At 42.2% G+C, this 15,582-nt stretch overlaps 1 protein-coding gene across 1 annotated transcript in view; it reads left to right on the forward strand.

Moving 5' to 3' along the window:
- Positions 1-11,741, forward strand: part of BARX2 (BARX homeobox 2) — a 51,929-nt gene extending 40,188 nt beyond the window's left edge. The window contains exons 2-4 of the mRNA XM_030538254.1: positions 1,870-2,167; positions 9,102-9,186; positions 10,547-11,741. Coding sequence (XP_030394114.1) covers positions 1,870-2,167; positions 9,102-9,186; positions 10,547-10,798 — 635 coding nt within the window. The 3' untranslated portion in view covers positions 10,799-11,741. The remainder of the gene's footprint in view (positions 1-1,869; positions 2,168-9,101; positions 9,187-10,546) is intronic.
- The last annotated feature ends 3,841 nt before the right edge of the window (positions 11,742-15,582 follow it).

Consider the following 15,582-nt stretch of genomic DNA (forward strand, 5'->3'; position numbering starts at 1 on the left):
ATGTGGAGGGAAAAATAGTGGTAGAGATCACAGCAATCAGCTGGGTTTTGTAGATCGCTGCAGTTACTGGAGAGGTTTGGATAGCACTGCAATCATTTTGTCAGATATGACTAAATTCAGCCATCATTCTTAGAACTGCCCTTTTTAAAGACTTCACCATGATTATCGAGCTGCTAAGTGCTGTCTTATTCTTTGGCTTGCTCGCCGTGGTGAGCGTGACTGATTATGTCTGACACCCCTGTCCTCTAGCTCAGAGGACAATAATAGAATCTAATCCTGGTTGCATGAGCAGTGAGATTCTGAAAGGAAAATTTCTCCAGAAAGAGAGAAACTCACAGGCTTTTAACAGCATTTGTAACGTGATTGCTCATTCTCTGAGCCAGATGGTCAAGTCCTTACTCTCAATGGTGAAAAGCTGCTCATTGAAGTAGTCCCAATGAGGTCCACAGAACTGCTTGTGTAAACAGGTGCCCATCAGTAGGTGTCAGAGGTTCACAGTCTGGCCCAATGATGGTACTCAGACCTGGCCTTTCTAGAGCACCATTTGTCTAATGCTCTCAAAGCACTTTACAAACATTAATGCATTAAACCTTAACTCCCTAGGTAAATCTTAACTCAGAGGTAAGGATTATTATTCCAGTGTTACAGATGAGGAAACTGAGGCACAGATAAGTGATGTGACTTGCCCAAGATCAGTCAGCTGTAAAGCAGTGAATAGAATCCAAGAGTCCTGACCCTACATTTCTTGTTCCTGTCGCACCACAATGAAACATACACTCCCCACAAATTGGTCCAGTTTCACTGCACAAAGGTGTCAGATGCCTGATTTACAGGGCTTAGGAACTGGGGATGCTGCTGAAGTAGACTCACGCCTGGGTTGGGAAGCCTGGATCGGAATCAGAACTTCCACTAGAGCTTGGGCATGTTTGGATTTGGTGTTCCAGAATGGCCCCCTAGCCACAAAGATTGGTCCTTGAGCCAGAGCTGAACTTCTGCCTAGTTCTCAGGGTTAGTGCAGCCCTGAGGGTCCAGTCTGGGCCCATTTCTAGGGATTCATTCAGTGTCAACAGAGAAGGAGAGTTCCACTGGTTAAATGACTGACAGGCATAAAGTTTGGTTTGATTTCGTCTCTCAGTCAAACTAGATGGTAAAGTGAACCACCTCTACTGCATATATCACTCAGAACTAGAACTGAGCAAACAATTGTTTTTTCGGTTTGATGGCTGAACCTAACAATCCAAAAAAATCATCATTTTGGGTTGACCAAAAACCATATTTTGTTTGTTTTTGTTGTTTAGTTTTTGGATTTTTTCAAACCCTTTTATTTAAATAGATCTAATTACATTTAGAAATTAAATCTTGTTTTGAAATGAAAAATCAAAATGTTTCATTTTTGAAAGTGTCTAAATGAAACATTTCAGACATAAAAAAAACAAAACCCTTGTTGTTTTGGCCAAAACTATTTGCAAATTCACATGAAACTGGGCAAATAGTTTTGGGGGCTAATAAACTCCTCATCTGGAATTACACAGCTCTACTTATGACTGAATTGATTAGTTATTAGTTGTATTACAGTAGCACCTAGAGAAGGTAACTAGGCAAACAAACAGTAGAAAATACTCCTTGCCTCAAGAATCTTACTATGTGAATAGATAAGACAGACATAGCTGGGGGAGGGGGAGGTGCAAGACAGGGGAAAGGAAATAGAAGCCCAAAGAGGGGAAGTGACTTGCTAAAAAAGGTCACACAGCAGGTTAGCAGCAGAACCAGGAGTGAAAACCAGGTCTCCTGACTCCCAGTCCAAGGCACTATCCACTGGACAATACTGTCACTGAACTGTACTTCCCTTCTGTGCTTCCTCCCTCCTAGGGTCCCCATCTCTGAGGGCATATCCTCTCATCTCCGTCATCACCCGGCAGCCCTCTGTGGTCCCTCACCTCGGCCCTGCAGCTCCCAGTTCCCGAGCGTTGTCACCCCACTCCTCCTTGGGAGCCACCAGCGCAGAGACACAAGCCAGTGAAACCCATGCCAGCAGTGAGTCGGAAGGGGAGCAGCTCACCCCACGGTTGAAAAAGCCTCGCCGAAGCCGGACCATCTTCACGGAACTCCAGCTGATGGGGCTAGAGAAGAAATTCCAAAAGCAGAAGTATCTGTCCACACCAGACAGGTCAGAGGAACGGGATGGGGGTGTGACTGGAGGTGAGGCTGGGACAGTGGCTCCGGGGTCATGACCCTTAGGGTAGAATCCTGCCACTGTGAGTTGCAGACCCAGGCTCATGCTACAGCACTAAAAAAAAGGATTACACTGGTGTTCAGACTGGAGCCTGAGTTCTAGGAATGGGGGTAGGCTTCAGAACCAGAGCCCGAATGTCTACACAGCTGTTTTTCATGCTGTAGTGTAAGCCTGAGTCTGTAAACTTGGGCTCTGAGACATGCTGCTGCGGGATCCTGCTTGCTATATAGGCGTTCCCTATGAGACCTAGCCATCTACAGAGGATTCACAATACGTGACTCTCAGAAAACCAGAGGAAAGGTAGGTAAAACTCTGAGCTCACAGAGGAGAATATAGGGCCCAGTGCAGCCTTGAGCACTGTGAGTGAATTCATAGAATCATAGAACTGGAAGGGACCCCGAGAGGTCATCTAATCTAGTCCCCTGCACTCATGGAAGAACTAAGTATTATCTAGACCACTCCTGACAGGTGTTTGTCCAAGCTTCTCTTAAAAATCTCCAATGATGGAGATCCTCCCTAGGCAATTTATTCCAGTGCTTAACCACCCTGACAGTTAGGAAGTTTTTCCTAATGTCCAACCTAACCCTCCTTTGCTGCAATTTAAGCCCATTGCTTCTTGTCCTATCCTCAGAGTTTAAGAAAAATAATTCTTCTCCCTCCCACAACAACCTTTTATGTACTTGAAAATTGTTGTCATGTCCCTCCTCAGTCTTTTCTTTTCCAGACTAAACAAACCCATTTTTTTCAATTTTCCTTCATAGGTCATGTTTTCTAGACCTTTAATCATTTTTGTTGCTCTTCTCTGGACTTTTTCCAATTTGTCCACATCTTTTCTGAAATGTGACACCCAGAACTGGACACAATATTCCAATTGAGGCATAATCATCGGGGAGTAGAGTAGAAGAATTACTTTTCGTGCCTTGTTTACAACACTCCTGCTAATACATCCCAGAATGATGTTTGCTTTTTTTGCAACAGCGTTACATTGTTGACTCATATTAAGTTTGTTGTCCACTATGACCCCTCCAGATCCCTTTCCGTAGTACTTCTTCCTAGGCAGTCATTTCCCATTTTGTATGTGTGCAACTGATTGTTCCTTCCTAAATGAAGTACTTTGCATTTGTCCTTATTGAATTTCATCCTATTTACTTCAGACCATTTCTCCAGTCTGTCCAGATCATTTTGAATTTTAATCCTATCCTCCAAAGCACTTGCAACCCCTCCCAACTTGGTATCATCCACAAACTTTATAAGTGTACTCTCTATGCCATTATCTAAATAATTGATGAAGATATTGAACAGAACCGGACCCAGAACTGATCCCTGTGGGACGCCAGCTGTTATGCCCTTCCAGCATGACTGTGAACCACTAATAACTACTCTCTGGGAATGGTTTCCCAACCAGTTTTGCACCCACCTTATAGTAGCTCCATCTAGGTTGCATTTCCCTAGTTTGTTTATGAACAAATCCCCAGACATCTGGGCTGAACTGTCAGCAGTGATGTAAATGGTCGTGTAAGTCACACATTGGGGGCCTGAATCTCCAGGGGCTAGCACTGGGTGCTGTCATTGACCCCAGTGCAAAGTGCATGTGTGACTCCCATAAAGAAATATGATCTCCATTTACTCACTGCTTCATCAGGTACCTTTAATATTGTCTTTACATACTAAAGACTGTCTCCGAACTACAGTTGGTTATCCAAGGCAAGGGGACAGCAGGCATGCTGGAAACTATATCTGGCTCCTCCCTAGTTTACTTCTGTTCATTTCAAATGCATCAGGGCACAGTCATGCATGGCAGGGGCTGGTTGGAGGGCACTTTGGCCATGCATAGCAAGGGCTTTCTGCACTGAGGGTAGAGTCTCTCCCATGGCATTGCCTATCACTACTACTTTAAAAAGACACAGGACCAAATTGTTTCTTAAAGTGGAAAAAGCAGAGGTAGCAGAAGGGCTGCTCAGCCATTGCGGTGTTGAGGGCTCTCCAGTTGAACTGTGATGTCTTCGGGACCGAGAAAGATGACTCTGCCATTGGTAGAGGACTTGGGCAGAAGACTGGGTTCAATTTCAAGGCTAACTTTTCCCAGGATCAAAGGTGACCTGAATAGAATGAATGAATGGAAACCACATACCACGAATATTGTATAAAGAGAGGGCTCAATACATGTTCATAGCAGCATGCATCTATGCAGAGAGATACATGCAAGGAACAGAGAGCAAAGCTTTTTCCCTTGCTACACCCTTTGAAAGGGTGCAGCATGTTTTCCCTCTCCCATGCTGGCTCAGTTCCACTGACTAGTGCACGTATGGGTGTGGGTGTGTAGGCAGAAACCTGCCCATCACCCAGCCCCTCTAGAGAAGTTATTTCCACTATGAGCGCTAGACTGGAGAGTCTTTGCCCTTGGGGAACATAGAGGACTGTGACTATGACTAGTCCATAAATAAGAGGTGCAATGGGGAGCTGGGTTTGTTGTGCAACAGCCTCACTGCAGTTGCCAGTAGGGATGGTCACAATCTCTCCCTGAGTGTCTCTCGACCAAGACTGTTTATGTTTCTATTTAGAGCTGGTTGAGATTTTTATACCTTACAATTTTTCCTTTGGAAAATATGGTTTTGGTGAAACTGAAATTTTCCATGGGGAAATTTTAATTAAATGTTCCGATTTCTGACTGGAAAATGTAACCCCCAAATATTCATTTTGAAATCAGGGTATTTGTTTTCCAAAAACTAAAATAAAAATGACATAAGAACGACTATACTGGGTCAGACCAAAGGTCCATCTATTCTGTCTTCCAACAGTGGCCAATGCCAGGTGCCTCAGAGAGACTGAAGAGAACACATAATCATCAAGTGATCCATGCCCTGTTGCCCATTCCCATCTTCTGGCAAACAGAGCCTAGGGACATCATCCCTGCCCTTCCTGGGCTAATAGCCATTGAAGGGACCGATCCTCCATGAACTTAATTAGTTCTTTTTTGAACCCTGTTATAGTTTTGGCCTTCACAACATCCTCTGGCAAAGAGTTCTACAGGTTGACTGTGCGCTGTGTGAAGAAATACTTCCTTTTGTTTTGTTTTAAACCTGCTGCCTATTAATTTCATTTGGTGACCTCTAAAATGATGACATTTTAAGACGAATGAAAATGTTTGTTTCATTTTGAATCAATGTATGTCTAAATGACATTTTTGTTTTCACTTAAAATGTAGTTTCACGTCAGGTTTGAGAAATAAAACATTTCAGCTGTTCATGTTCAGTGTTTGGATTGGGGGAGTTTTACGCATTTCTCTTTTTTTAAAAAAAGGGGGCAAAGATTAAAAAAGCATGTGAAAATGAGGAGAAATCCACTTTTCACACTTTTAACTGTTTCCCAAAATTTTCATGCACTTTCTCACTATTTTCCAGTTTGTTTTCAGTTGGAAAAAAGTGTGACATTTGTTTTCATTCCTATTTCACATACTTTTTACTCCACTCCCCAGTTTTCCTAGTGGAAAAAAGGTAGAAAAAGTAACAAAAGGGGGGGGCAGAGGGAGAGGGGGAAAGAGAGAAAGAGAGAGAAAAAGTCCTGAAAATCCAGAAACCAAAATAGAAAATTGAAAAATTTCAGCTTCCAAAAAATGAAGCAAAATGACATTTGAATGAAACAAAAATTTTCACTTTGTTTTGCCACTGGGAAATGAAATGAAAAATTTCATTTCAAAACATCATTTCACAATTAAACTAAGTGAAGATTTTTATTTCATTTCTTTAGAAAATTCCCACAGAAACCCAAAATATTTTGATTTGAAAAATGTTGAAGGGCAGAAGTGTCTGGGTTTCCCAATCAGCTCTAGTTATACTGAATTAGGCTTGTTTGACTGCTGTTTGTCTGGAACCCTCACAAAGGAGATCTGAGACTACCCTTTGAGGCAGTGTGGCTCTGTGAAGTGTTTTCCAGTGGACACCTCATTGGCATGGAAGCCAGGAGACTTGAATTCTGTTTCAGGCTCTGTTTCTAACCTGTTGTATGGTAATCTTGGACAAATTGGCACACCGCTCTGTGCCTCAGTTTCCCTTTTTTGTAACTACTGACCTACCTCATGTAAGGCGTTCTGAGGCTTAGTGTATTACTATTTACAAAGTGATTTGAGATTCATATGTCATGTCAGCCTAGCTTTTCGGGTTTATTCTGTGCCAAATGCATTACACGTGCTAAAAAAGAAGGGGTAGGGGTTTTTTTTGTTTGTTTTAAAGAACTTGAATCACCCATGTGTCGGGATGCATGGGGAGAAAATTGTGGGTTTAAATTACAGGAGAAAATTTTGCTAACTCAGATTAGTTTTGCAAACCTAAAGAAAGTGTTTGAGAGGTTCACAAAATCTAAAACCCCACATGTCACCAACCCCAAACTACTTCTGAGGCCTAAGGTTGGAAAGATTAGATTTTTATCAGTAAACATCGGTGAATGTTGTTTCCACTGTGCACACACAACTGACTAAAGTTTTTCCCCCCATAGATAATAAACAAAATTTACAGATAGGCAACGTAAGCAAAATGCTGCTTGAGAACTTTGTATCGTTTGATTTCAGGACATTTACTTTGTATCATTTGACATGATCTTGACATTTATAAAGCTTTAACTTTTTGAATCTCAACGTCTACTGTCGTTAAACTATTATGGTGTGACTTCCCCCACTTTTGCCTGACCCCCCCATACTTTCCTGCAACTGTGAAAATTTAAATTGATTAATAATACAAAAAGTTTACAAATAAATGATATTATCTGTCAAAACTACAAAAAAATACATATTTAATTCTGCCAAGCCTGCCTCTAACCTATATGCTTATTTTTTTCATCTGATGAATGATGTCATCAATGCACAGGACACTGGGCCAGATTTTCAAACACTTAGCACCCACAATCAGGGACAGGTTTTCAAATGAGTGCAACTCCCAATTAAGCACCTAAATGGGGTCAAATTTTAAGCAGCTCCCATAGTGACTCCTTCGCCATGCTTTTTTTGAAAGAGCTCAGTACCCAGCATGCTGGGCTCTTTTGATTTCTGGCCCATTTGGCATGATTCTGTATCCCCTAAGGCTCAGGTGTTGTGCTGACTGGCTCAGCACTGCCTCATGTGACTAGTTGAGTGATCCCATCAATCAAGCAGTCTTGGCTGCTGAATTAATTAGAGGCATGAAAGTTTTTTGGCTTTGTACATGACCGAGGCTGATGAGCAATCTCTGCTCCCCTAGCTCTTCCTTTCTCTCTCTTTATTTGTTTCTTTGGTTTCCTAGGCAAAGCCAGTTATGCTAATGCACGCGGAGAGAGGTTGTAAAGGTTACAGGTAATAGGTGTGACAAGACGCAGGCCTCCTGGCAGGAGTTCGTCAAGCAGACATATTTCCCATGGGAGCTCATGAGCTGGGAACGCAGTGGCAAGGGCATGGATTGAGATTTACACTCACTCTTGAGTTCCTTTGCCAGGAGGCTACATTGAGGAGCATGGGGAGCTACTTAATTGGATGGCTAATTAGAAGCAAAGGAGTGCAGATGGGGTAATGTCTGGAACCTGTGGGCTTGATTCTGTTCTCCCAAACTCATCCACATAGCTCCTTTGACTTCAATACCCCAGCTATTTAGTACAGTGAGTGGTATGAAGAGCTGGAAAATCAGCCCCTTTAACTGCAAAGGAGATCCAACGTGGGAAAAGCATGTGTGAGTTTGTTTGTTAGGATGTCTGAATATAGGCATGTGTGACTGTCCCTACTATATATCCACTTGGATCACAACTTATGTTATGAAGAACTCAGCTTTGGAAACACGCTTTCCAAAGCTGTTTCAGGGACATACAATGTGTTGTTTCAGGGACTACAAAAAGGTCCACAGAAAGTTTACAGGACCTAAAACGCGTTTATATGCAACTCTGTTTGCACCTGAACCCATCTGAGTTTTGCATGGCTTCACATTGTTGAAGAACATTTGCCCAGCTATACTTAGAATTTCTGAATCACACAAGGTCAAATTCATCGCAAATGCAGCTCCACTGCACCACTAGGTCTAGATTCACTCTCACTTAAGTGATGACAAATAAAGGAATTTCATCAGGGATGAATTTGGTCCAGGATCTCCAGATCTCAGGCTTTGTAAAGAAATAAATAGATTAATAGTTATAAAGAAACCTCTATAGATTTGGAGGTTTGGCCCGGATAAATTAGGATAAGCATCTGTGCTGCCTACTGTAGGTTCCCGGAAGGTCCAACACACACAAATTTATTTATAGGCATTTCTAGAGCTCTCATCACTGTAATATCAGCAAATTAATAAATTCAGACACAAAACACCTGAGGCTGGAAAGCATCCTTATCTCCACTCTATAGATAGGGAAAGTGAAACACAATAAAGACACGGCCACAGTTTTCAAAGGTGGCCTCTGATTTTGGGTGTCAATTCTTGGGTGCTGTCTTGAGACGCCTAAGGCCTGATTTTCAGAGGTGCTGAATATCAGGGTCAAGTTGTCTCCAGCTGGACAACTGAACTTTTGTCTTCATTCACTTGCCCAACAAAACACATAGGAAAAGATGGAAACAGACTAGCTATCCTATCTCCCTGTTCTGCGCCATAACTACAAGATCATTCTTGCTTCCTCCATAAGACCATATTTCATTGGATCCTAAATTTGGATCATGACTGTTTACACTGATTTTTAATTCTCCTCTGAACTGGAGAGAAAAGACAAGTTAGGTGAAACGAATAGCTATCTTTTAATGGAATTTACTTCCCTGTATATGAGCCCTCCCATTGGCTCTCTGCAGGATACAATCAGGGATTCGCTACTGTAGTGCATCTGGACTCTACATTTCCTTTGTCAAGTCTCTGTATCTCTTGTTTTCTAGGCTGGACCTTGCCCAATCCCTGGGGCTGACTCAGCTCCAGGTGAAGACTTGGTACCAGAACCGCAGGATGAAGTGGAAGAAAATGGTAAGAGATCAATAGGTTCCCTGCAAGGCCTCCAATCTAACGTCAGAGAGACGGATCCTGAGCTTGAGTAAATATGTGCATACTTTTGGATGTCTTTAGCATAAATTCTGCCAATGAAGCTATGCTGATTTACACCAGCTGAGGATCTGGTCCAGAATTTTAATGTTCAGTTTGTTACTGATAACTGGTTGCCCGAAAGGCTCACATGGCTGAATGTACGTTGGGTGAGACTGGCCATGGACAGCAATGTGGATTCAAAGCAAAGGGATGAAAGGAGGAGGAACAGAAATTTCTCCCTTTTCATTTTTTGGCAACCCTGGGATCTTTATTGCTAGTGAGAGTTGGGGACACAAAGAGACTTAAATTCAATGAAGCTAAGTCCAGCTCTGATAGGTGATGTCCCTGCTTCTAACTTTTAAAGCTGTCTTTAACTCTGACTCTGCCTCCATCTCTTCCTGTACACCTGCTCCTGCTCCCTACGGTCCGCCCACATTTCTCTCCTGACCTTTCCCTTCATCTCTTTCATGTACTCCAAACTTCAAGCCTTTTTACATGCAGTTTCTCAATTAGTGTACACCAAGTCTCCTCCCTGTCCTTCAAAAACATCTAGAATGCCCACTTGTCCAATACATCACTCCAGCTACAATAATGACAACACTCTGTGTCTGTCCTATATTGTATTAGAGGAGAGGAAGAGCAGTGAGTTCCTATTAGTTCCATTCTGGTTCTGTCACTGACTCACTGCATGATCTTAGGCAAGTTGCCTCCTCTTTTGCCCCCGTTTCCCTGTGTGCAAAATGGAGATAATAGAGCTGACAGAGCTATTTTGCTGATTTATCCTGGTAGGAAGACCAGATGGATCTCATTAGTTCCAAAGCAGGAGTAAAAAGGATTGAGTCTCTAAGAGACAAGGGAAAGCTGACAGAAGGAGAAAAACTCACTTTGGAAACTCAGGCTGAGGTTTGATTGTTCCTCCTTAAGCTAAGAATGAAAAGAAAATCTCAGTAAGGGAGCTGAATTTTGGACAAGCCTGTGTGTGTGCTGTGTTGAGAGTTGGGTGTCCCCCCCCAGCCCAATGAAAATGAGTAAATGGATCCTATGTAAAGTCTGAGACATTAGTGTCTGCTGGATTTGTGCTTGCCTCCATTTAAATTAATTAAGCCCCATTAAGTCCCAGAAGGTCTACACATCACTTAAGTTCCACTTGAGTTCAGAGTAGGAGGTAAGGGTGTCTAAACCGTGGGCCAGGTCTTTGAACAGGGATAGATTTCATTCTAATATTAAAAGTACCATCAGGAACTTGGATGGAAGACACTAGTGCAGTTCAGAATGGTCCAAACACTTATTATCTTTGTTCCAGGTACTGAAAGGTGGGCAGGAAGCTCCGACAAAGCCTAAAGGCCGCCCGAAGAAAAACTCCATCCCCAGCTCAGAAGAAATTGAGGCAGAGGAAAAGATGAACAGCCAAGTTCAGAGGCAGATATTGGAAACATCTCAGGCCCCAGAAGAGCCTGAATTGACAGAGGAGAAGCCTGAAGTCTCCTTGGAGACGGGAAAGTCTCCAGAGCACACATTGGAGTCCTCCCCGGAGGAGACAACGCCCTTGAGTTAAAAGAGGAAAAACAGAAGAAAAAAAAAACAGAAAAAGGAAAGAGAAAAAAACAAATTAAAAAAAAACAACCAAAAAGACATTGTGTATAAGTCAGGAGCTTGTGCACTTTGTGTCACTGGGAATCAACCAGCATGGGCTACTGTGGAACAAAGAAACCCAGTGGTGACAGTCTTTCCCTTCCCAACAGCATGTGTAAGTCCTCCCTGCAGATAACAAGGGGGCCTGAGTACTGTAGAGATATCTTCCAGAAGAAACTGTGTGTCTAGAAACCTGAAATAGCCTGGAGAATCAGGAAAAGCCCAAGGCTCCATTCATGCCACAGGAGGTGGTTGTGTAGTGATATGACCATCTTGGAGGGTTCGGTGTGTTCAATTGACCTTATCTTTGCCTTTTAAGGTAGAAATGGACAGAGTACTCAATCTGGCCTCAAGGCAATGACTGCCAGGAAAAAGGGAACTTTTACAGCACAATTTCTCATTTAACCAGCACTTATTTCTGTTAGCCATGGGCCCAAGTGAAACAGTTTTTTGGAGGATGCACAGACCGAGGGTTTTGGTTACTCCCATTATAAAGATAGGTGCAAGATTCAGACCCAGGTCAAGGTTCAGATTTCAGATCTTCCTTGGAGGTTTGAGGTGATCAGATGTGAGATATAGAGCAATTTTTATAAAGATAATGGCCATTGGGTAAAATCTAGATTGAGATCACGGTTTGGCTTTCAAGCTGCTCCAGAACTGGGATGTTTGCTTCGGGCCTATTTCTAATTATTGTATGGTTTGTATTTTTTTCCCCCAAGAAGCATTTAAATGTTTTCAGGGTTAGGGGAGAGCAATGGAGTTAAGAAGTGGCTGAAGAAAGTTCGCATTTGTTTTTAAGATCTGTGTGCCAAGAATAGATATGCATCACGTTTCCTAAAGTCTTGTTGAGGGTGCATTTTGCCCGAAGGCTGCAAGAGATGTATTAAAATAACTTTTATTTTTTAATTAAAAATGAAATATATAAATAAGACTCTGTGTCATTTCTCTTCCAAATCCTAGACAGAGGATTTCTTCCGTGCGTCACATTAGCACGAGCAGCATCAGCACGGCTATGCTGTGTTGAGTATGTACACACTGTTTGTTTGTATTCGGCCTGGCTAAGCTGTGCTGACGCTGTTGCCACCTGTGCCATGGTGCCTATGCTACTATATATACTTACACTAGCTCTCAGTGAGCTAGAGTGCATGTGTACACGAGCTGGGAATCACACCCCCAGCTTGTAGTGGAGATACAGCCTTAGTGTTGAGGGCCCATCTACGTTAGAACAGCCTCTCTGGGTGGCCCAATACGGACACATCCTTCCTCCCCTTAGCCCTGCCTCCTATGTCAGGGCTCACAAGGTGGTCCTTGGGGAGTGAGGGGGAAGCTTTACACTTGTCTTCAAGTTTCTGTGCTGCGGTGATCCTGCACCAGAAAGATATGACACTTAGGGCCCCTTTACACCTCTGCTGCCCTTTTATATGGCAGAAAAGGATGAGGATCTTACTTTTGATTTCCTAACTGGTAACCTTGTGTCTTAATCACCCATATCCTTTCTACTCTAGGGGATGTGCTCAAATTAAAAAAAATTTTTTGAACAGGTGCCCATTCCACAGCGTCACCAAACACTCTGAGATGCAAAATAAAAGGAATGAGTATAAGTGTGGAAGGCCAGAAGTCTGGTATCTGTCCTATCAGCTAGAATGTAGGCACAATATGTCCCTGGAAGTTAAATCAAGACTGGGTGTTTTTCCAAACATATGCTCTAGTTCAACCACAACTAAAGACTCATTCTGGTGTTCTTACTACATAGAAGTCCTATGACATGTGTTATGCAGGAGGTTAGACTAGATTATCACACTGATCCCTTCTGGCCTTAAAAATCTATGATTTCCTAGAAGTCATAGCATCAAAATTTTCTAAATGAAATTTATTCAGATGTCTCAAATCCAATCGTTTTCTGTGAGGACTAGAATTAGGAGCATAATTTTCTGTGAATAGTTTACCTGATGAATTTCACTATTTGCAAAGTGTCTGTAAATATCTAGCAGTTTGTCAAGTTTATTTGGATTTCAAAATCTTTTGCTTAATTATTTTTGATGTGCAAATAATTTTTGGAACTGATAAAAACAACTTCACAAAATGTCAGTTATTTCCATTTTGCAAAGTTGGAAATAGAACAATTTTTCATTTTTTCAAAACTTTTAAAAAATTATTTTTGAAAATGCTGAATTTCCAAAATTTTGAAATTTCATTGTCCAACCTTTTTTTTTTTTTTTTGCCACTGTGTGCCATGCAATGAAAAAATATTCGGGGCATTTTGTTTTTAAAATTTTCCTTTCCCCAGTCTAACTTCTCAAAGGTGAAGATGTTTTTAAATATTATAGTGGAAAAAGGGAAATTGAAACAAAGAAAAAATGACACCCTCAAAAAAAAAAGAGGGGAACAAAAATATCAAAAATCAGAAGTTTCAAAAAATATTCAGTTTTCAAAATCTACAACAAAACTAAAAGTTCAATTTAAAACAAAACAAAAATTGAAGTTTCCTACTGAAAAACTAAGAGTGCTGAAAATGACATCCCTGTCCCCTTCTAAATTGTTTTTGACAAAACCCCATTTTTCAGTGGGAAAATCTTAATCCATCTCTAATCACTGTGAATTATTTGCTGTGAGTATTCAATATTCAACTGCATTGGTTATTTTTGATTGGATCCATAAGTCATTCAGAAAGTTTCTGTTCTTTTGGATGAGTATCATTCTTTGCATCTAGCTTTCCAGTGTGATTTATATTTACGAGTTCAACGTTTACTCTACAAATATTCTGATATTCACTTAAAAACAGTCACTTCCACCATCCTTCCTGCCAGCAAACTCAACCTCTAGAAGGTTCACAGAAAACAAACTCCAATCAAGAGTGAGAACATTGTCAGAGCCAGTTAGTTTATAAACTTTTTTTTTAAACAAATTTTTGCCTAAATTATTTACAGTATTTGCTCAACTGGTACAAACCCCATGAAAATTGGTGGGAGTCTTTCCATTGATTTCAATGGGCTTCGATCAGGCCCTAAATACATGGGAAGTGCACCTAGAGGAATAACATACAGCAATTCTGATGTGATGAGACATAGAAGTCCCATTCAGAGATTGGCAGGGCAGAAATTAACCCTTGCCTTCTGGCTAGCTCACTTAGCTGCACCCTGCACAGGTTGGCAGGGTAGCAGAGTTGGGCCAGCTGTGTGGAGATAATTGATCTTCCAGCACCTTAAAAGAACAGAGTGCTGTAGTGAGGTGAGGGCAGAATATGGTAGTGGGGAGGCAAGAAGTGGTAGGACGGGGAGGTGGTTTGTTCACCTTCTCTTCACTTCAACTTGACTTAAATGAGCCATATGCTTCCATTTTGTTTTGAATTGGGCTGACGAAGGCTTCAGTTTATGCCTTTACTTGGCCCGAGAGAAGCCTGTTAATGTTCAGCCTTTAAAAAGGCAGCATAGGCCTTTTAATTCACTGGTCTGTTCTACAAGAAAGCCCACCCCTGACTGCAGTGAGCTCTCAAACCCTTTGGAAATCAGGCCATGCCTTTTCTTGCTGGAATGTGGAGTTAGGTGCCTAAAGTCAGGCATCGACATTTGGAAGTGCTGTTCTACAGTGGGTGATATCGGCCATCTTGGTCCAGAAAGTGTTAAACTGTGCCATGGGAGTAGGGGGAAGACAAGGGTCTGCCTGCCTGGGCTGGGAGGAAGACTCTCTCCAGGAATGGAAGTCTGGGCTCAGAAAAGGAGCAGGTTTAGGAGGGTGTGGATCTGGAATTTGGATAGATCTGGGTTTAGCCTCCCTTAAACTATGCCTGGATGGTCTAGAGCTGTTGGGGCAATGCGAAATGTAGAATTAAAAGTACATGCTGTCCGCCAACAACAGCCACCTCTACAGTCCCATCAGTCGGAGAGACCTCCATTATCCCCACATCTGCCTTAGTACTGGTTGCTTCCCACTTCTGCAGCTGTATTTCACCAGTTCTTCAGGGCACTGAAACGGTGCCTCCTGCTGAGCACTTAGCAACTCTGCTTTTGGAGACAAATATTCAGAGATCCCACCTTCATCAAGACCCAGCATGAGAGGCAGTGTGGCCTAGTGGATAGAGCATTGGACTGGTACTCAGGAGATGTGGACTCTATTCCTCATTCTGCCAGTGGTCTGTTGTGTAACAATGGTCAAGTCATTTCACCTCTCTGTACCTCAGTATCCCCATGTGCAAAATGGGGATAAGATAGCTTCCTTGAAAAGCACTTTGAAATCTACTAATGAAAAGTGCTAGACAGGTGGAATAAAACTTTTATTACAAACTTAACATGCTAGCTGGGCATGTCTCTCTGGCCACTGTGTTTCAGTCAACTCCTCAGCATCTTCTCCCTCCTGTCTCCTGCATTAATGACTGCATCATACTTTGGTTTGCAGCAGCATTCAGAAAACACCTTGCAGTCGAGTCTATTCTGAAGGTACAGGGTGCAATACTTGGCCATGGAATATCAGTTAGTTCCGGAGAAAGCCAGGAGGCTTGTCATGTGGATGCTTCCAATAAGCCTGCACACAGATCAGTTGAATGCTTCATCTTTTATCATTAGAACGGCAACAAGAGGTTTTCCAAGCTTCCGCCTTCCCATCCCAGGTTCCCCCTGCAGACAGATCTGTCACTAAAATTCTAAAAGGCAACTTTTCCCATCACTGGGGTCCCCTCTTCTGTCACTTACAGGGGTTCAAAGAGTCTGCAGT

This window comes from Gopherus evgoodei, chromosome 19 (assembly GCF_007399415.2).
Source record: "Gopherus evgoodei ecotype Sinaloan lineage chromosome 19, rGopEvg1_v1.p, whole genome shotgun sequence".
NCBI lineage: Eukaryota > Metazoa > Chordata > Testudines > Testudinidae > Gopherus > Gopherus evgoodei.